We start from the raw sequence: 23,299 nt of genomic DNA, 5'->3' as shown, positions 1-23,299 counted from the left end.
CTGTCTCTTCTGGATCAAGCTCAGAGGGATGCATGATGGCACTAACACATTATAGCATCTTCTAGACACTTTCTGTGCTGAAAGTTAGAAAACCTCATGACTGATATGTGGAAAAAGACAATCTCTTTCAAAACAGCTGGAACCATCTTGTTGAAATACATACATCACCTGCATGTTTGAGGCATAAAAAGGCTGCCCATTGACATCTCACACGTACCTCCCTCACCTTTTCACCTTGCAGTCCTCATTAGTAAATTGCCATCAACATCTCCCCATCCCTTTTATTTATTAAAAGGACTCTACAGTCTTTCACTGTAGATCAGGGAACAAGCTCTTGAGGTGCAATTGGCAGCTCTCCTCCATTTACTTTTTTGAGCCATCCAGTCCTCCAAACGCCCCTACCCTGCAAGCTAGTAAACCACTAGGTAGAGACCTGAGCAGCAGATAGGCTCAGGTGGCTAAACTTGCAGACAGCAGCTCACATCTCCCTCAGCAGTGAACCAGCATGATGTTTGTGTTTAGTGCTCAACGAACTTTATTATTTTGGTGGGTAAATAATTTCTTTATGCAACTGGCTATTGTACATTCCCTCATTAACATGCAAAGTGAAAGTTTTTAGTTAAATAAGATTAAATTTATGTCTAAAATGCCTACATTTATCCTTTAACATGAATTATTCTTTCATTTTATCCAGCTCTCCACCACCACTACTGTTTTTTGGGACCTCTTTTACCTTTGAAATAACAACAGTGATTAAGAAACCTGGCCAGAGCAGTATCAGCTTCACTTGAACTCGTTTTTCCCTTCCTTCCCAAATCCCTCTCCAGAACACTACTGCAAGATTGCTTACATCTTCTCAGAGTTCCTTTTTCTTGTTTACTTGTGCTGTGCCAAACAAGTCAGACAAGCAATTAGGCTTTCTGCTATATCCTCATCTGGCACCTCTGTGCAGTGCTCCAAGATACACAGAAAGAATGAGCATTTGCCTGTGGTCATCTCTTCAGCTTTGTCAGAGATGCTATAGACCAGGAGAATCCAAATGTCCCAAGCCTTGCTTTGTAGCTGCATGGTCATGCAGACCCCACAATCCTGTATGTTTTGATAACTTCTATATTTATTGCCAGGCGATAATAATCTCGGAGTAACACAACCAGGCCGTGTCTAACTCCATACATCCTCACCTGCACTATGCACATTCTGGAAGTAGGTGGGTCACTTCTTTACACAGCAGCCAGGTATTCATGCTTTTCATCTCCACTTGCCAGGGACATTACCTGGCTTTTCTCAGTACTGTTGTGCCGAACCTCTTGAGTCCAAAAAAATTGTTCTCTGATTGCTCTACACTTTCATGATTACAAAAATTATTCTGTATTGCTAGTTTCATCTGACTTAACTGAATATGTCTGCAGATTCACTGTTTAGCAAAAAAACTGACAAAACAATGTATTTCTACAAAAAACCAAGTAAAAGAATCCGTATGAAGTCATCTTTATAAATCATCAAAGAAAAGGAGAGTATACATAAAAGTTTCAGAAGTTGTTTTCCCTGGAGGAAAAGAGCCACTCTTACAGAGTTGCCAATATTTGGAAAGAGTCAAAAGTAGTCTCAAGATTTTTTCCCAAATATAAATAAATGAACTGGACTGATTCATCTAAATCATCAATATCAAAGAAATTGTCACAGAAAGCCAGTACTCAAAATAAACACAATCAATTGTGGGTACTATCATACCTTGACAAAATGTAGCATTGATCCTCTTGTAGCCTTGTGGGCATTCCATCATAGGACCGTATCCGTGGTAAGCTGAAAAAAAAATTTACATCAGTTAAATACTGCTAATTCACATGCTTACAGAGCCTGACAGCCAAATTATTATAGAACTATATTAAAAAAATTATAAGGTTTTGTGATGAATGGTTAAGCAAAAAAGACAAAGAAATTAAAATTAAAGATTGTACAGGTAACCTTAGTTCCATCTCTTTCAATGTGTGTACCACTTAAGTCTTTGGTTATCCAGTCAAATTTGTGTTAAAAAACAAAACAAAACAAATTGTTGAAATCAGGACATCTTTCATCCTGTATGTTCTGAAATATTCAAATATTTACTCTTGCAAACCAGCTATAAATACCACATTTGAAAAAGATAAAGTTGAAGATTCATTATGGAAACATTTGGGATTTCCCTAACAGAGCCGTTGAATTTTAGAATACTAAGCTTCACTTCACTTACTGGCTGATCAGTGTAAACAGTCACAGATAAAACAACACTGCAAAATAAAGACTGAATTGAATTTTGCCAAACTAGAAAGAGTTCGGTTAACTAGCTCTTTATTTCTATTAATTGTTTCTTTCCTCCACTTAAGGTTGCTTTTCAGACTACAGAAAACTCTTTATCATAAATGAGAGCAGTAACTTCATTGTATGGTTATGCACTAAAAGCTAATTTCTTGGCAAAGCCCAGTACTTTGTTAAGCATATAGGACTAAATTTTTGGCACTATGATCACATAAAAGCTTTTAGTAAGAGTCAAGAGAGTTTTTCATAATTTGAGTGTTACAACGGAGATAGCTTGTATTTTGTCAGATCTTTTGTTTCATCTAAAAAGCGTTCCAAATGTTCAACAGACAAAAATCACCCCCAAAACCCACCAGATTCATGAGTTTCCATCTTTACTGTATGTAAACTGTCAAATAAGACAGAACAACTGAATAACATACTGCTGTTGATTGGCTTCACTTCAAATAATGCCTGATTCGCAAATTTATCCCTGCAGCTTAGTTTAAAACTGGCACCTGGTTGACTGTAATGGTGGGGGGAAAAAAAAAGAAAACAAGATAATTATTTTAACTAGTTGTAAAGCTTTGCCTATTATTTGGAAAAATTTAAGTGTTGAACTTGAGTAGCAGGCTTTGGAGCGAGATAGTTTTATTTCAAATTTCCGTGAATTATTTAAAATAAATGCTTAAATAAAACATTAAGATTCTCCTTAGACATTGCATAATGGGAAAAATGGTTAAACACAGTAAAAATACAGCAACAATGTTATTACAGCTCTGAACACATACTTCTCCATCTTTACACTGACTACAACCATTTTAACACAAATTACAACTTGAAATTTTGTCTCTCTAATAAAGTGGCAGCTACACATTTAGCTTCCAAGGCAGATTTTTCAGTCTTTTCACAATGTTAATATTAAAACCAGCTGAAATTTAAAGAGACTTTCAAAAGCACAATGCATTAGTCTACTTCTGATCCCAAAAAGTGTCAATGAAACTACTAGTACTCATGTTGGCAGAATCAAACTCATAATGCACTCATTATGTCCCAACTGATCTGTGTTTGCCATTACTGACTTGATTTCATTCACACTAAAACCAAGAGAGTCTCTGTAACTTTCTGTGGGCAGGAATGGTACCCTGCAGTGCAGCCTGCTGAATGAAAACAACTTCCAGTTGTAGATGGAGACCAGCCCATAACCTATGCCAGGTCTTTTCCAGTGCTGCAACACATTTTCCCTTCCAGGGTGACTCAGCTGCTCTAGAAAGTGCAGTGGTGGACTGAGGTCAGAGATTTTAACCTCTCCCTCCTTCCTCATCCTCCTACTCCCACAAGGAACAGGAAATGGCAGCTTACTAGCAGCTGTTTTCTTCCTTTTACAAAGAGCAGAAATGTAAGCAAGTTACAGTAGAGAAGCAGCTTGTTCAGTGATGGCTTGTGATCCATGTGGGAGCTGGATGGAGTCTGGCATTACTTACCCTTTACTCACCTAAACAACCTGTTTGTAATTACTAAGTTAGCGAGAAGCCTGACCAATCACAACATTCCCCACATAACACTGAAAGACCCTTCTTCTTCAAAGTTGTCTTCTGTTAGAAGCCCTCACAAATGTTGATCTGTTCCAAAACTTCTTTTGGTTTTCAGTAATACTGAATAACCCACAAACTTACAGACATGGCAGCTGTCTCAGGCCAAGGCACTCACATTTGCAACAGGGCAGAAGCCCTGACTGAGCAGTGGCTGTTACCCAAAACACTCAAGTCTTTACAAAGATGACTGAGCCCTCTGTAAGACAATGGGAGCAAGACATACACAAACTTATTCATGTCCTTAAGTAGTTGATTGAAGAGAGAAGTGCCTCCTAGTGACACTGAAGTATATGCTTAAATATTTTGCTGAAGTGGGTTATGCAGAAGATCACGACCTGATTACATATTATTATAAAAACAGGTCCACCTTAAGTTTACGAGGCATAAAACCATACAAGCAAAAGGAGGTCTGTTTGCTTCCAAAACAACTACAATAAAAAGGGTAATACTAATTTAGTGAAATATCAGAACATGTCAAAATTATATAAGAATGTGGGACTAACTTCACCTGTTGAGACACCAGCACAGATATCACTTAACTGACAACTTACTAATTATCTACTCAACTCCCAAGTTTTTCCATCCAGTATCATATAAATTTATATATATAAATACATATGCATACTCTTTTTACCACTGGAGCATTCCCAGTGTTGTAAAAATAAAAATACTTGATGAATATAAATCCTTCAGCTTCCATTCCAGACTTTCATTAAATCTTCTAATAAATTTACATTTATATTTGGAAATTGTTTACTCTACAGAACCATAACACTTTGATACTGTCAGGCTTAGTTTGGCTTAGTTTGACACCTATGCCCAAAAGATACTTTGACCCAGATCCAGAACAGATTTTGGGGGTTCAAGTTTTGTGCCTAAGTTCAAACTGAACATCTATAAAATTTTAAGATGTTGTAAGATCACTTAAACACGTGCAACACACCAAATGTATTACATTCAGTTCTTAAAAATCTAAAAATTCACCATTTGCATCCATGCAGAATTGCCATAAGACATGGCCTGATTAAATAGCATCATACTTAGAATCATTCCTAAATCAAATGTAGCCTAGAGAAAATACATACACTGCTACTAAAGCTTCTTGACAGATCCAGTGAATACTCTTGAAGCATACACCTACCAAATCACACTCTTGATATAATGACACTGTATTTTAATCTGGATAAAACAGATAGTGCATCCTTCTCCTCCTCCTTTCATAAAACACTAATGTAAAGTGAGAACTCCCACCTAGAAAGATGAGAAATGTATCCTATTACGTCTAGGAGACACAAATCCTTACTTTCCAGGAATGCTTTAATCAGAAGGAGAGGAATATTCCAAGTGGCACCATTCTCTGTCTCTTCCTGAAATCATGCAGTTACATTCAAGAAAACAACTCCAAATTGAGCCAGAAAGCGGGAGTGAGCATGACTCATACTGTAAGTAATTAAGGAATCTGGGAAAGAGACTGGGTTCCTAGAACTGTTCCAAGAATTGTTTCTACATTTTATGGGTTAGGGCATCTCCTCATAGGTATAAAATGTAGATTAGAAATTATTCTGGCAGACAAAGGACCTCTGAAGTGTCCCATCTTGAGCAAGTGTGCTAGCCATTAAGCCTTTACAACAAAACGACACTGCTCACCTCATTAACATTTAAATAAATTATTTCTACTCAGTGCTTTGAGAAAAGGGTGGTGGACTTCCTTTCAGGAGAGGTTTTTAGGTGAGTTCAAGCATTTCTCTGCACCTGCTTAGGAAGCATCTATGGATCAGAACTTCAGACATGGTTTGTCACAGCTTCCCTGTTTGCTTGCTCTTAACACTGTGCTGAGCACTGTAACATTAAGCAGCTGCCTGATCTACATATCTGTGGATTCCAGGCTGAGACAATCAGTATTTTACCTGAACTATGAAGAACTAACAAGTGAGCTTCCCTTCAAACCAGGCACCAAAAATTTGTATTAGTAGTTCCACCCAATTTTCGGCTGAAGCACATTTCAGGCTTTTTTGTGATTTTTCTCATAGCATGCCTACATTCAAAAAAGCAACACTTCACTTGTCAATATGCTTCTGATGAACTAGACTTTCAGCTGTAATTCAACTGCATTGTCCGAACACTTCCTGAACTCTGTCAGGCTGGTGCTGTGACCACTTCCCTGGGGAGCCTGTTCTGGTGCCCAGCCATCCATCTTCATCCTGGGTGAAGAACCTCTTCCTAATATCCAGCCTAAATCTCCCTGACACAACTTCAGGCCATTCCCTCAGGTCCTGTCACTGGTCACCACAGAGAGAAGAGATCAGCACCTGCCCCTCCTCTTCCCCTTATGAGGAAGTTGTAACTGCAAGGAGATCTCACCTCAATGAGATCTCCTCTTCTCCAGGATGAGCAAACCAAGTGCCCTCAGCTGCTCCTCATACAGCTTCCCCTCAAGGCCCTTCACCATCCTCATTGCCCTCCTTTGGACACTCTCTAAGAGCTTTATATTTCTTACTTTGTGTCGCACAAAGCTGCCCCCAGCACTTGAGGTGAGGCTGCCCCAGTGCAGAGCAGAGCGGGACAATCCCCTCCCTTGCCCGGCTGGCAATGCTGTGCTTGATGCACCCCAGGACAGGGTTGGCCCTCCTGGCTGCCAGGGCACTGCTGGCTCATGGTCAGCCTTCTGACTGGCATCGCTCTCCAGCCTCTCACTCCCCAGTCTGTGCATACATCCTGGGCTGGCCAGGGCCAGATGCAGAATCTGGCACTTGCCTTTGTTAGATTTCATATGGTTGGAACGTATGCTCCTTTTAGAAATTGTATTTACATGCTACAGGAATAAAACAGATACCTCAGTCTTATTAACTATGACCTTCGAACACCCAAGGAGGCTCTCCTTCTAAAGCACATCAGAAGATAAACATACTCCAATGCACAAATTGTTTCAGAAACTAGCAAATCACACTGAGTCAGCATAAATTTATATCAGTCTCCTATGGAAGGAGAAGTCGAGAAATAGGAGTAATAGCAGATTTTCTGCTGGAATTGTATTTACATCCACATTAAGACTAGCAGAGAAATGCATGTTTCCAAAAAATCAAACACTGAACATGTTTCCAGCACTGCTATCTGAATAACAGGGTCCTAGAAGAACTAGGTAAGAATGGCTGCAATTTAATGACCTATTTTTGGCCCAGTAAATGCTGGTCCACTCCATCTGCAAAACAGAGATTACATTATCTTTTCCCATCTTTCATTTAATGCCGAAAATACGACATGACACAGAAGTATTACTATTCCTGTGCAACAATAATGTCATTCACAAAAAGTTTAAGAGATCATCCTCACCGATCATGCAAATAATTCAAAATTCCTTTCTCATTATAATATGATGTCAAATCATAATAAAATGGTGAAGAAAGTCTTTGTTGTTGTCTAATCATTGGGGGAGATATTTCAAAAGCAGAGGAAAAAAAACCAACTGACAGTTTAGAGCTTGGAAGACCTTGGCTCCAAACTTGAAATTTCATCTGCAGTCCCGAGAGGTCATTGCATTCTCTCCAAGCAGAAACTGGCGCCTCTATAATTTAAGATTTCTGTGCAACCTTAAAAAAAAAGTAAGTCCAACTGGAAAAGGCAAGATGATTCAATGTGATTACTCTTCCTGCACTGAGTAAATGCAACAGTCCATCACTGACTCAAAGGAGGAAGAAACAGGGGAAAAAACCCAGCGACGTCAACTTTGCTGGCTGCACCAAGTGCCTGCATATTGTAACTCTGCTGGCATGTGGGGGAATTCCAGTTTCTACAACCTATCTCTAATCAAATCATAGCACATTTGTTCTGCTAGGTTCCTTTGGTTTTTTGCTTTTTTTCCCCTCTGAGAAAAGGGAAAACACTACTTGAGGGGAAAAAGCCACAAGAATAACAATAAAATAGCACTTACATGGCTTCTTGGGACATTTCTGGCATTTGTTAAAACCCCAGGAAGTACCCACAGTTCCACAGCAGTCTTCTTGTTTGGAAAGACCAGGAAGTGCTTTGCCACACTGAAATAGTCAGGTAAAAAATACTCTGGTTAGTGATATTGTACAACACTCACTTCCAGTACAACGTTCTTTTTCAGTCGTTTTGGATCAACCCCTTGCTGAGACACTGAAGATTCAATGGAACTCTTAAGTGAACTTAAATGGTACCCACTCATTGCTGAGGCTCTCTAGACAGGCATGAGTAAATTAAGTGACAGTATTATCTTCCCCCATGTTTAATTGAAAAGTAGAAAAAGCCAGAAGAAAACAGTTTGTCATAGGAATGAGTGAGTATATTTCTAAGGTAGTAACTCACCATTGGCACCTATCTTTTTCATCATAAAAACATGCTTGTCCACTTTTTCAAAAGCTATATGAATTATCTCAAACACCTTATAATTTCTGAGGTCAATTTTCATTTCCCCCCAATCAATAACATACTTACTGTGCAATATAATAATATGAATAGCAATATTTGGAAGCTTACAACATATTAGTTATATTCTTGACTTTTGCAATTTTCTTCCATTTTAAATGGTAAAGAAAGCTTAAATGTATTTGAGATGCAGACACTAAAAAAAACCCCAAACATCTAAACCTGCCAGTTAAGTATCAAGTGGAATGTACAAAGCACAGGAGAAGTTCACAACAGCTGTACTTAGTAAGACTTTCAAAGCAAATGTGATATAAATAGGTACTGCAGCAAACAATTCAAATGTGCTGAAGTGTGAATCCTCAGTATGGCGTGAATAGACTTCCCCTAATCTAACTCTGTGTTCTGACAGAGTATAAACCTCTGACCCAAATGTTCACTGCCACATAGCTTTCAGCTCAAGACAGCTGGCTCATCCTATGCCACAGGCTGCGGCCCTGTGGTTGCTTTCACTTAGCTGGTAACCCAGTCACTCCGCAGTGCAACTGCATGCTGAATGCACAGGCACTGACAGCTTCCTCCAACTTTCCCAAAATTTTTCCAATGTGCTCTTAATCATACTGTGACACATGAGCCAATGATATTTCTAAAGCAGAGTTACCCTGTGTAGCTTTACAGTGTGACTACTAACAGGATAGCAAGCTACCCCACAAGGGTTCTGACTCATCAGAGGGTCCCCTCTGCACGGGGAGGGCCAGCAAGGCATGATCCCAGACATTTTGTCTGTGCCTTTTTCACAGATACTCCCCAGACACCTCCTGAAGTATCTCAACAAATTAAAAGCAGCAGCAGCAGTTCACTATTTAAACACCAGACTGTAATGTGCAACCTGCAACAGCTCAGCACTTGCAGCACCTGAAGCTTAGATCTATGTCAAGGGATGTGTGGGAAGTCCGAAGCGTCCTCCAGATTGGTGACAGCCAGCCACATACATCCAAGTTTCTAGCACCAGGGCAACTTGGCATGGCTATGGTGTGCCTCCACACACCTCCCATATACAGGTTAGCACCCCCTGTGCTTTGAGCCTCAGTTTGGTGTGACACATGAACAGCAAAAAGAACAGAGTGGCCAAACAGGTTCAAACAAACTGCTCCATTATTGTGCAACTTTAGGAATCTACTTCCACATTACTGTCTGGAGTGGGCCTGGTGACAAATTTTCCTATGTTGCAAGAGATGAGAAATAGTCCTTGCCTGGATGGTATTTGGCTGTGTTAAAACACTGAGGTATCTCAGCAAGTCCCACCTTTTAGATACAGGCCCAGGCTTACCCTAGGTGAATGCATGTCTTTCAGCTGTCTTGCACTCCCCTGGCTTAGGCACTGGTAGGATTAGCACAAGGCTGACTATTCCTGATCAGAGTCTGCTGAGTTGTGCTTCCTTAAGCAACTCCCAGCCTGATACTTCAGAGATACCATCAAGATGCATAAATGGGCATTTAATTCTGCTATAGCAGCTCAGCTGTTTTCAAAACCAAAATAAGCTCTTTCAACTGCCCCTAGCTAGAGAATACACAGATTGTGCTGCAGTTCCCAGAAGCTAAAAAAATCTTCCAACTGGAGAGTACTCATAATGCCTCCTCCATGTGGCTACTCTAAAACCTTAGAGAGTTCATGTTACACCTTTATACAATGCTGGTTTTCTCAACCTGCATCCCAGGCAGGCATGCTCCAGGAAGGACCATTTGACTTTATAACCACAGCTACCAAGTTTTGCTTTATAGTCACAGATGCTTAACCTCTTTCCTAGAGCTTCTTCAAAGACAGAGAAGCCACTCACTAAAGTCATATGCTGTGGCTGTTATCAAGAGTCAGCTGCTGCATTTTGCACTCAACTCTTCTCCCCACACTGTACCTTGGTTTTACAACTCTCCACTCTCTGAAGAGAAATGGGAGGAATCAAAGCTGGTGTTGCACCTCCCCTTATGATCTCAGAAATGGAGCATTTGGGCAGTGAGGCATATTACCTAACACCCACTGTTTCTCTTCAAGGTCAAAACCTCAAGGACACATCCCAGGAGCTCGCGTGTGTCAAGGCAAGATTCCACTAACATGAGAGCCAACATGCCATCATGAACTGGCCCCCTTTTTTTTTTTCCTTTTTCCCCAAAATAGAAAAGGTGTCATTTAATAGTAACAAGCTAAAAAACAAGAAGGCAAAAAAGCAAGGAGGCAAGAAGGAGGAAGATGGACTAAAGCCTGCTTATAGTTTAGGTGTGGTGCTACAGCATTTGCACTCTACTGAAAATCATGATCTCTGTGGTCATAACTTTTTCAAATTTCCATATAAAAACCATGAGCAAAAATAAGGATGCCAAAATCTGAGTCATCTGGCAACTGTGGTTTGCAGTCCCATCAGTAAAAACTGGCAATGATTAAAGCTGCTGCTCCCTCTGCCTCTATGGCAAATTAAAGCTTGAAGAATCAATGATAATTTGGTTAACATCCAGATCATTGTAGAAACTGGGCAACAAGAAAAAGCAACTCCCACATGGGGCTCCTATTGCCTGAAGATCTGTGTAATTTTGGAGCTATTCATCACAAAACATGACTGCTCTGCAAAGTCCTAATTCAAGCAGAAACAGAGTTCTTCTGTGGCTACTAAACCCTGATTTCTCTGGTACATCTAGCAGTGCTTCAGATACTCTAAACATTCATGGCACTGCACAAACTGTTCCCTAGCCAGCTACATTTTCTTAAGATGCTCCCTCCTTTCTGCAACCTTAAGCATCGATGAACTGAAGCTCTATTTCTACAGGTAGGTAATTCCTCTCCACTTCAAAAGTCTTACCCACATCTTACTACCAAGAACAACTCATTAGTTGAACTTCAGATAGTTTTTTTCAGCCTCTGAGTCACAAGTGACTGGAAAAGTCACTTGGAGGAATTCATAACTATTTTTTAGTTTGTTTCACCATTCAACACAACTCTAACACATACACACATGAGCCTAAAATAAGCAGGAAAGCTAAACACAGGCATGCTTGACTGTGCATGAAGATAATGCCATTCCCTAAGCTTAGGTTTACACTTTCCTATCCATCATCTACACATATTTTTAACTAATCTAGTCTGTATTCCTGAGGGCTCCTGGAAAAGAGTACAGATTTTCATGAATGATATCTCTGTCATGAGCTTATAATATGGAAATAAGTCTTACTGGTTCAGAAGGCAAAGAAGTCATGAAGGTTTGGTATAAAAGAGCTCAACTGTGCTGAAAGAGGCTCAGCAGTAGCAGCAGTATGATGCACACATGGTACTGCTATAAAACAAAGTCCTTCCTGGGTAAAGCACTCAGAGACACTGAAAGTATTGTTTCGAATCCACATATTTTTCCCCATGCGTGCCTGGGCTCCTATGCCAATATTTTATATAACTGAAGGAATTACTGAATATTCCCACTGGAAGACTGAAATTCTGGCTGACCCTGTGCTGGTGCACAAAAGCCACCCCAAGCCACATCACCTCTTTGTTACTTTGTCCAGACTCAAGCCTCTGCCCCATCTCCACAGTCCTGGAGTGCTAAACTGTGTATTGCCACCACCGCTTCATGTGTTTTCCAATGCCAAGGAAAAGGAAGGATTATATCCTTGAAATTCATCTGCTAAGACAGTAGGGGGAATTTATTCCGCTCCCTATAAAGTGCAGTAGGGAGCAATTACTCTCAGGGCAGCCGCAGAGGATTCTGACCAAGGGACCACAAGGTTTCCTGGGACTCCCACTCCTGCATGACCCATCTACAAATCCCTGTCACAAGCTGTTAGCTAAAACCACAGTACAGGCATAAATAAAGGAGTGTCACATGATTAACTATGATTGAAATTGATAGGTGCTTTGCCTGAGCTAATAGCTAATGACTCTGGGATTCAGCTCAAAAGACTGCATTTCACATACCACAATAGCAGAAGTGAATGGATACACTGTTTAACTTTCTGTAAACCATTCAACAGGCACAGACCTTGGATTGTTGCTTCTTTTTTTTCCTATAGGCACGACAAACAGAGCAAGAAACCTCAAACTTAATAAACTGTATTACAGAAACAATTAACAGACATACTTAATTAGCTCACTGACCAGCTGAATGACAGGTTGTTACAAATGAAGAGTGTTATCCCATGTAGCACTGGCTCACTAACAGGCATTGTCTCATAAGCAGAAGAGAGAAACTTAAATACTTCCAGACTTTCTAGAAGAACTGGTAAAGAATTTGTTTTGGCTTAAGCAGAACATTCTTCATAAGCAAGTAAAAATTATCCAGCTTTCTTCTATTTGAGTAATTAAAACAATCTTTGGTGTTTTTGGTATCTGATACATTTTTAATCTTCTGATATTTCAGAGTATTGATCTTGCAAAGAAACTATTGCGAATGAAGCATTAATCCTGGAAATGAATCCACACCAATTTCTGACAGTCTATTTGTTTAAGAACTTCAGAAGCCAAACCATGAGCTTCAAGGAATTCCAGACAGTTATTTTATTTTATGAGATGGTATTTTTAAGACTATTCTAAAGAAAAGAGGTTTTAAAAGTGCTCTAAGAGAAAAAGTACCAGATGAAGCACAAAATTGTATCATTTCTCCTGCCTAAAGAAGATAAATACGAAGTTCATTTCATACAGCTGTCAAAAAAAGAAAATACCTGAAATTTACCTCCACAGGAAATGTTTTCTTAAATACGAAGTTCGACAGGGATGCTTATACAGTTGAATGAATAACTTCAACAGGCATGTTACTACTGTCATCACCTCCACACTACACACACTATGATCATATTGCATACAGTAGTATCAATATGTTAGGTTAGGCATTAAGGGCAATCAACATATTTTGCTGTTCTGATTTCTAACTCAAAAACTTTGATGCATTTGTTTAATATTTCCCATCATGAAAAACTCACCAATTATCTAAGTCCAGTTTCTAAAAACTTTATGTATATTCTCAAAGTTAAGTAGCTGATCAGTGTGTGCACTTGTCTGAATAAAGTAAATGCTTAATGATTTGCAGTCAGAATCTTGACCATGATATGATGTTGATAATTTCTGACCTTTTCCAGCTGCCACCTATCACTTGGCTTTATTTTGTATTCTAGTAAGTTTGACAGCAGTTTGTTTGACAGGGTGTTGCTCAAACCAAAACAAGTGTTTCCTGTAAAAGACATTACTGAAACAAAGTATTAAATAAACTATCTCCAAATGTATCCCGCTCAAGACGTTGATTAACTAATATCTGTTGATCAGACATACTAAGCGGCATTTGAAACACATTTGAACACATATGTGAGAGTTTTGATTGCACTGAAATATGGACAACCCTTATAATTTTCAAAAATCTTTCCTAGTGTTCACCATTAATGTTATTTAGCTCAATTAAAACCATTCATCTATCAAAATATGCTTCTATTGTTTGCTATAGATGTAATATTGTGATTTTCTTCAATATGATTTTCCAAAGTATCATTATAATCCACCAAATTTCACTTCACAATACCAAAACAGCCCCAATTCAGGCATCCTTTTGAACAGAGCTGTAACAAGTATGGATCTTTTGTGCCACACCTTTTTAAGCATTTTGCAAGGGAAGCACAAAGCATCATATAGCAAACCACTGACAAGTGAGGAACAGAATGTATACCCAATATGGCAACCTGGTACTGACTTGAATTTAAAATACCACAAGAAAAAGGGGGGATCAGAAGACAGTATTTCTAAAATTGTTGCAGTGATCATTTCAGAGATGATCCTCTCAGCAGTTACATGAGGAGGAATGAACAAACATAGGCAGACAGGACTTCATAGCCAGCTTCTCTTCTGGACATTTTGCGATGTGCTCCCTTCATTAAGGTAAGCAACTTCAGTATCTCTCTACAGAATAACAACTCTTTTTTTTGTTTTTAAACTACAGATGCTGAGATCACTAGAAGTCTCCTTCGGTAAATCTCGCACCCAAAAATAGCTGCTGAAGAGAACAGCATTACATGTGAATCTAGACAGAAAGAGCATGATTTAGATGAATTTTTTGAAATATCAGCTTCTCCAATTTCTTACTGTTTTGCAAAAAATACCACAATTTTTACATTGAAGGGAAGAAGAGATCCAAACAATTTTGGGAAAAAAACCCCCACTTTTTCAAGCGATAATACTGCAATGCAGTAACCATAGGAAAACACTTGAATATACTTAGTAAACACTTCAAAGTGATCCTAAGGGGTGGAAAAAGTAGTGCTTAATTACCTTTATATGAATTTTGACAGACAGTAGATAAGTGCATTCTTTTCTTGATTTAAATGCAAAGAAATTATATGCAAGATCAACAGGACTCAAGAATACCAACACAATCTTTACTAGGTATACCACTGACGCTGTAAAGTATTTTGGGAAATAACAAGATACTCTGTGTCATAATAAAGGCATTTTTATTAGAATTAAAATGAAAATCATCTGAAGAGGAGGAATTAAAGAAGAGAAACAAAATCTTCCTTATTTGCTTGCTTTTTGACTAGGACTTAGTGAATCAGTGGTCTAAGATGACCAACTCCTTGGATTTCAGAAATAAAGGACGACATGGCTGTAAAATATTTTGCAGGACACTATGCCCAGTCTCCAGCTTTTGAAGGCATCGTAACATAGAGTAGTCTCCAGAAATTTACTGTTCTGCATCTTAATTGGAATTTTATCCTACTGCTTCCATTATGTCTATTTCCCAACTTCAAGTCTCTATTTCCTCCATGTAATTTTCTATATAGCAATCTGCAAGTTTAGGTAAAGGTTTGTTTCCTATATCTTTATGTCAATAGCAAGTTTCTGGCCTGCAGATTAACTGTTTGGTTTATGACATACTCTGCAAAAATCCTTGTGGTACTAGGAAGGAGTATGATGAACCACAACTTTTGCATGGGATGTATCCTAGTGAGCTATCATGTAACGTGATAAGCTGTCCTGGAGCAACCACCATTAACATCTCCCAGAGGAGAAATAATTGCTAAGCGTTCCACTCAGAGAAAAGAGAGGCAGCCAGGAAAAGTGAATTGACTTGAAAACAAAACAGAGCCATCCAAAACACTATTTGCTCCCTATAATACTATTTAAAAATTCAAACAGTAATACTACTCTTGTAGTTATCTTTCCACTTCACAGTGCTGAGGACACTTCAGAAAACAACCACAGTTAAGCAACATATACATACATGTGTAAATGTATTTATGAAAATGTATGCCTTTGTTTATCTATTCTTATTAAACTACGAAAATTCATTCCTCTTGCCCCTCTCACTCCCCCTGTCCTGAGCTGGTGGACTGACCTATTTTCATACACCTTTTACTAGCCTGTCCTCACAGTTGCTGCCTGTGGTTACAGTCACTTATGTTACTATAGGCACCTAAGAGAAGAGGTGGTCTGAAAGAATTCATATGTCATTAATGAAAAGTGATTGTAGGCCTGACAATATGACCAGGTTCTTCAACTATCAGTGCCACAATGTCCTCTGAGCTTCAGTTCAAGGTGGCTCCAGTTGCTAACTGAAACAGTATGCACTCGCTTGGAAATTCACTGCAGAAAACGCACTCTCTCTGCCCTGGAATTTGAGTATCCTACTGTTTTTGAATGAGATACATTAAGGGAATTTAACTAAGGTGAGGCAAGGAAGAATGTGCTGGGAGATGAAAAGTATTCCACAGAAAAGTATGAAAAAAACCTCAAAGCACTAAAATCAAAAGACCTGTAATTGAAGAGCAGTTGAAATTCAAGGAAGAAGAAGAAGAGAACAAGGGATGGAGAGAAACATAGAATGGTAGAGGTTACACATGCACACAAAACCACAAAAGAGAGTCTGATACTGTTTTAATCCTGTCCGCTAATTTTAGCGTGGACCAAAAGTACGTTCAGCAAAGCCGTATTAACTTAGTTGACTTGTCTACAAGAGGCCACACACAAATCCTTCCACCAATCTGCTCTACAGACAGTAAAGTCATCTCAGGATCCCAGGACATTTAATAAAACATTTCTGAAGCCAAATACACAGTCCACCCTGCAAAAAAATGTATAAACACTGATGATTGTTTAACAAAGTATGGATATCAAAATTATGCAGCATTCAATTCCAGAAAGGACTTGCTACTAATAGCTACACATTGCTACTAATCGGGAAAGCTCATTTTAGTATCTCATCTGAACAAATAAAGAGAATCCCCAGATATAGCAAAGCAAATATGAAAGAAACTGAAATGCTAATTCTTTTAGAATAGATCTATTAAGCAGTTAAAAAAAAAAGCTGTCTTTTGCAGTTTAAGGCATATTTACCATAAAAAGAAAGAATATGCATTGACTGACTGCAGGAAAAAAAATAACATTTCAGATTCAAATTTGAAAGGTGAATGAGTCACTTAGATCTATATTTATGGCAAGGCCTTAAAAGAATGCTCTACAAAATGCCCTTCTACAACTCCAATTAAATTGAACAATTAACAGAAGGCCTCTGAAATCCTTACTATGCTCTTCTTCAGGATTGACACTGATCAATGAAATCTGTAAAAACTGAGAACACACACTATTCTGAACTAGGAGGCACTACCCTTTCTTGAGAGCACTGCAAAGACACATTTTTCCAGGGCAATACTGAAAAAAAATGTTATAAAAATTGGTGATTAAGCATTTAGTAGGATTCCAAGTCAGACATGAGGGTAATGCAAGCTTATGTTCCCTTTTCTCCCCCCTTAAAAGGAGCACATTACTGTCTTCCAGAGAGCAATGAGTAACCTTTAGTTTTAAAATCATTGTAATGTGAGGGGCATGCATAGGACACAAAGTCTCAGTATGTCTTTCAAAATACCTCACTCATGAATGTGGCAGAAAGAACACACAGGAAACTGATTAAGCATGAGAGGTAGGAGATAAAAGAGCACTCACTGCCAGGTCTAAGACCAAGAAATTAATTTTGTATTCCTTTATATATGAGTACAAAGAGAAATACAAAAAAATAATAAACAACTATTATTATCACACTTATTTCCAGATTTTTAGGATTGCACATTATGATGCAATGCTTTTTCTATTACTCATTTTTAGGAAATAGAGAGAAATGGTTGTTTGGCACAGGCCCCGCTTAATTTTTTCATGTAAAATCCATGACCTTTCATTTGACCATGTGCTTCAACACTTGTTGAAAAAAGCATTGAAGGTTTTATTATTCTTGACACAGACAAGCATGAAGAACTCACCAGTGTAAATTAGACTGTAGATCCCAAATCAACCATTCAACAATTTGTGAATCCTAGCCTCTAATGTTCCACATTGAAACTTAACCCTGGTCTTCTCTTGGTGTGTGATGACATTTAAATTAACTTCTTCCCTTACATTTTTCAGAATGAATGAATTACTTTTAAGCATCCTCATGTCAATTCCTTAGAGATGGCAGGTGACTGAGACTAAGGCACTTTGATTTCAAGTTCAACATTCTGCCCATGACAGGAGGAGTTCAGTACCTTAGGATCTGACAACTATGGGAGGGGGAAGGCAGGGGTTGCACACAGAGCCTTTAAAAAATTCACTGACAGCTGGAAGAAATGGCCAGAAGAAACATTTGTAAAGGGAATTTTTCTCCAGTCCTGCATCTCGGTAATGATGGGTGATGTCCCTTTGAGGGGAAGGCAGACCATGCTCTGTGCTGGAGACATCTTTGGATAATTTTGCTGCCAACATCTAACAAGCATTTGTGAAATATACTGGAAATATATACAATTTTTGATGCTTGAAAATTGGCTAACTTTGAGCACGTATTACTGGAAGGACCAGAAGCAAAGCAGCCTTTGTGATAAACTTGAAATTCAAATCTTCAGTGATAGAGTCATTAAGTATTTTTTAGCCTGAAAAACAACATACTTATTCTCTAACATCACATCCCAAAACGAGTGATTTCTCCTGAAACCTCAAACACTATTTCAGTCTGAGACATGCATTCACCTTAAATACATTTGATCTGAAAAGTCAAATTTCAGAAGGGTAATAAGCAATAAATAACAGGGTTTTACTGACTTCTTAACAATCTTTTCACATATCCTTATCAAGTCTGGGTATATGCAAATATAAAAATGTGTTGCTATTAAAATGCTTTGAGGATTGAAAGAAGATACATAATTCTGAATAATCATATGTAAAACATGATGTGAACATATTATTTTTAACTGAACTAAGGTTTCTAGCCAACACCCAGTTGGCTTTCATGATTTTTCTACCCCATTCAGTGGTCACATTACAACAGATTCAAAACATTAGCCTAAAGTACTGTATAACACAAAGCTGTGGCATAGGAATTTCCATGAGAAAAAAAAAAGCTATGGATAAATTAATTGAAATCAAAATTTCAGGTACCCAGGTCCATAGAAAATAAAGACATTAGCTTGAAGGACAAAGAGGTTCAGAAAAATGTTATTTTATAAAAATTTTACATTCTCAAAATAATTTTTTTGCAGAAAAGAATGTCGAATATGTCCTTTCCCTCCAATTGTTGGATTTTAAATTTTTTTTTAAAGCTACCTGTCTCACAAGCCTTAGCAAACATTTCTTACCTGTGTCCCAACAGTCTCCTGAAAGCAGCGCCCAAGCTGAGTTTTAACTGAAACAGGAAACATATGAGGAATGGGTTGTTGATTTGTGTAAGTTGTATGTCCCTTCTGGGTCTTCTGATACGGAAGACCTTGGTAAGAGACCTGTGGATGTACTGGCTGAGGTACTTTCGCTTTTTGTCCTGTTGCTGTGCTGTCAATTCTCGACACTTGATGGATCTGAACTGAGGCTTCAGGGGGATGTTTCACATGGATATTCACTATGTTAGGAGGGAACTTCACTAAAATAATTGAAGGAAAAACACATAAGAGAAATTGGTAATAAAATATGTGAAAAAGATATCTTAGGCACCTCTAAAACATTTCTTTTTCGTACATAGAATTTTTACAGAGTGCCTTAAAGTGACTGAAATATAAATGAGGCCCAAATTTGGGGGTTAGAGGGAAGGCTTAAAGAACACATAGAGTCTCATTAACAAAGCAAGAAAATGAAAAATCTTCATGTAGGAAAGAACAACATTATAGGATTGTAAAGACTGCTAGATAAACATGGATGTCCAAATTGGCTGGTATGACATTAATATTTGTGGTCATACTGTGTAATAAGAATCCCATTCAAAGATCCAGAACTCAAACTCTACTGGGTTATTTTTGGATATATATTAAGCTTCATTTTCTTTTTCAGATCTATCATCTTTCTCTGGAACACAGAAAAAGCTTCAGATTTCATCCCTTGACCTTTATATACCTGCCAAGTCCTAAGTTTGCCCCTGCAAGAGTTGCCAGCATCTCAACCATCTAAAATCACCACTCCCTTTGTTGAACTTTGAATTCAGGGTTTGGCAGACAAAGAGGGAGGAAATGATATTCAGACACTTCCGTTTTTAAATATGGTTGTAGCTTTAAGTCTGGGTATGTAGACTGAGACCCTCCAGCCAATGCAATCTGCACAGAACTGCTTGTGACCCTTAAGCCACTTTTCACTGGAACACAAAACGCCCTTTGAAGACATAAATTATTATTATTGGGGTGGGCAGGGAGGAGAGGTGTGTAACAAGCTGTACAGTTTGTAAGCTGCATAACTAAGTTAGCATTTGCTTTGTCTAGCTGGGCCTCTCTTGTCAGCGAGTAGTGCACAGGCTACTTGAGGCCAGACAATCCATCAGAGGTAAGACCCCTTCCAAACACCAAGAACCAACAAGTATCTTTTGACACAGCTTTCTCTATGATGCACACTGGATTGTTGAGTCTTCTGGATTGTCTCTTTGTCTCCCGGAGTTTGACCTATTCTTTGGAACTTGATTAGGCATTTTCAGCTCCACTGCTCAGGAGGCGTATTTCATTTATTTGAGCTACTTTAAAATTATAATATTTTGGAGAAAGTGCTTTTGGTTTTTGACATTATTTTCATTTCTCTAGGCACATTATCAATATTAACTGGTCTCATATAGGAATTCCTTAAAAGAAATAGACTTATTTTTACACTGACTGCATTTCATACTCAGACAGAAACATCAGGAATAAAATGGTAGAAAGTCAGCAAATTATGGCTGCAGGGCCAAGATGTTGCCTGTAGCTGAACAATCTACAACCAAAATGTATGCTATGTGAGGTCTGCTAAAGGCAAACCCACAGGGGAAAGATTCAGTGTTACAAGCAGAAGCAGTTAAGGTCCTTCTCAGGCTGTTGGACTGGGTTTGCAGCCCAAGACAAGACTGCACAGTCTGTCTGTAAAAAGAACAAAACTCACCCCAGCATTTTTATGTATGAAGAGGGACCCCTTCAACTAGTTTCTCTAGCTGCTAAATCTAAAAAATTTTAGTTTTCAAAAGAAATCACTGAATTGCTCTGCTTTAGTGTCTCAGTCCATCCAGAGATGTTCAGATGCTGAAAGTGTAAAATTTAGGCTGGATTCTCCCATGCAGTACTATTATCACAATCCTCTCCAGGTCTTGGATCACTGCCAAGATGTGCTCATTTTTATTCCTGCCAGCCATTTCAGGATGAATTGTTTTATTCTTTCCTTTAAAGAAATGAAATATTCGTCTCTCAACATCCAACATCCTCATTTGGACATGGAAAGAGAAGAAAAGGCATTGTGACTGCTAATGATTCCTATGAGGATTTGAAGGTCAGGAAAAAAATATTCAAGAGGTCAGACTCTTTAGCAATGGGAAACCTATTGTGCACTTTAAGAGAGGAACTCTAAATCTGAAGAATAACTGTGTCTTATAAATTTGGGGGTGGTGGTCCACTGTATCATCTATAATTATTTCATCTGGAATTACATAGGCACAGAAATAAACTGCTGCTCTGCTAAATGTTTAGGTAATTATATCCTCTTCTTCAGATGGAAGAGATACTCAAAAGTACTAACAAAATATTGCATTTCCAGGATACTGTCAACAGTTCCTTCACAGCTATGTCCCTTTCTGAATACAGAATTACTACCTTAGATTATATTTATCACAAATATCTAAATAGTTCGGCCTGTTTTAGCAAAGTTATTCAGAAACTCTTTGCCAGAAACTGAGCCTCCTCACATCTTCCCCTATATATTTTCTTTTTATTCAGAGATACCAACCTTGGAGAGATAACTGTAAAATTACCCTTGACCAAAAATCAATCTGGCAATTCAAACAAGCAAACAAAATTCACATTAGGTCATGTGTTGAGAATCTGAATTGCAGGGGTCACTCCATATAGACAAGATCTCACCCAGATAAAATCCTAGCTAGAGTCATAGGACACATAAGAAATAAATTCAACACTTCTCTTCAAAGTCATCAGAAGTTTTCACCTCACAACAAAAGTATTAGGGGAAACAGAGATCTGAAGCTGAATAAACTTTCTTTGACTGGGAAAATTTGATTAACTTTACAGGTTTCCTTTCTTCTTATCCTCTGTCCTCTTCACAGCATTGGCAGTAGGAAAACCCTACTTTACTTTTTAAAATTTTTTTTCTTAATGATACTGTTATTTGACCTGGAAGGAATTTAAGTGAATTCCTTAAGAGAAGTCTATTTAAGTGAATCACACCATGGCCTATCTACACTAAAAGTTCACCACAAAATTAACTTATAAGACTCCACCAAATCATGTAAGATAAACATGGCTTGTATTTTTAGTTTTATATTAGATTTATTTTTTTTTTTAATGTTGAAAAGCATGGTCTCTTCCCTCCACTAGTAACCATGGAATCACTTGCAACTCTCTGTATAGGTATACTGCAATTTATGGAATCTGTTCAACCACAATTGTTATCTTTTTGAACAGGTCTACACTTCTGGAAGAAACCCCCTGCATTATCCCTTGACTCTGCAATCTGCCTTAAATTCCGCCATAAAGCAAAGTAAATTTACCTATAAAGTCTTTTCAATAACACTGTTATTTCTTATTATTTCAGATATTGAGCAAAATATGTTCTAGACATTCTGGTGACATTCAAGTTGTGGTGTCAATATTTGATACATGTAGATGTAGCACTATTATTACTGGTTGAATACCCAAAATAGTTTGTTAAAATCAACAAGTTAAAAATATCTATCAAGAAAGACGTTACCTTTTACACCTTGCTGTCCAGACATTGTCAGTGGTAAAGTATGAGTGGAGTGGATAACTTGAGATCCTACAGCCTTGTTCACCTGTTGCGGGTGATGGTAGAGTTTTGGAGAACCAGCAGTCTGCACGGGAATCTGACAAAGTTTACCAGTGTAATTAGGAGGGCACTGGCATTTATCTCTAGAACTACACTGGCCTCCATTCATGCATGGAAGGTGGCAAATAACTGAAATGAAAACAGAAATAAACATTTTGTTAATGACTTCAGTATTATCTGGCCACATATCACACACAAGTTGAAGAGGAAAGGAATAGGGCTGGAGAGCTTCGTCCTTCATTTGGACATCCGAGGACTGACTATCCATCTGACATGCACTTTCAACCACCTTGTGGTAGAACCACTTTCCTTTCCCTCCTTGTGATCTCTGACCTCTGCCGCGTTCACATCTTCTCTCCATGACAAACACAGTAAGCACATTCTTCCCTTAGATATCCCAGCCATTTTATTTCATTATGCTATTAAGCAAGACTCTTAATTAATATGGTGTCTGGCTCCACCTCTTATTCACACTTTGGTATAGATACTGTTATTTGTCAGCCTCCTGTTTCCGAAAATCCTGGACCACTTACCCTTCCCTGGGAGACTGGGAAAAAACTCACAAGAGAATAGAAAGTAGTGGGGACAAATATTTCATTTTGACTTTAAGCCTTGGTTGTTCTCTAGAAAACTATTTCTTGCAGAGGACCTAGATTTTTGCTCAACATTTATTTCTCAGATAAAAGAAGCTAGTTTGTATCCACCCACGAAGATGATAAAAATATCAAGAGATTCTACTGAAATGATTTCATAGACAAACTCCAAAGCATTAAAACCT

The 23,299-nt window shown here is 38.3% G+C and overlaps 1 protein-coding gene across 9 annotated transcripts in view; it reads right to left on the bottom strand.

Moving 5' to 3' along the window:
* LTBP1 (latent transforming growth factor beta binding protein 1) overlaps window positions 1–23,299 on the bottom strand; it is a 192,548-nt gene that overhangs the window by 83,759 nt on the left and 85,490 nt on the right. For 8 of the 9 annotated variants that reach the window (XM_042024999.1, XM_042025001.1, XM_042025002.1 and 5 more), the window contains 4 exons: window positions 22,426–22,650; window positions 18,867–19,144; window positions 7,798–7,900; window positions 1,732–1,803 (listed from right to left, as the gene is read on the bottom strand). In XM_042024999.1, the coding sequence (XP_041880933.1) occupies window positions 1,732–1,803; window positions 7,798–7,900; window positions 18,867–19,144; window positions 22,426–22,650 (678 nt within the window). The remainder of the gene's footprint in view (window positions 1–1,731; window positions 1,804–7,797; window positions 7,901–18,866; window positions 19,145–22,425; window positions 22,651–23,299) is intronic. The other variant, XM_042025004.1, reaches the window with a different exon arrangement.

The sequence above is a fragment of the Corvus kubaryi genome, unplaced genomic scaffold (assembly GCF_017639235.1).
Source record: "Corvus kubaryi isolate FWS band 111438036 unplaced genomic scaffold, C.kubaryi_AGA036_p1.0 37266, whole genome shotgun sequence".
Classification (NCBI taxonomy): Eukaryota; Metazoa; Chordata; class Aves; order Passeriformes; family Corvidae; genus Corvus; species Corvus kubaryi.
The sequence above is the reverse complement of the archived record's forward strand: the minus strand, read 5'-3'. Positions and strand labels throughout refer to the sequence as shown.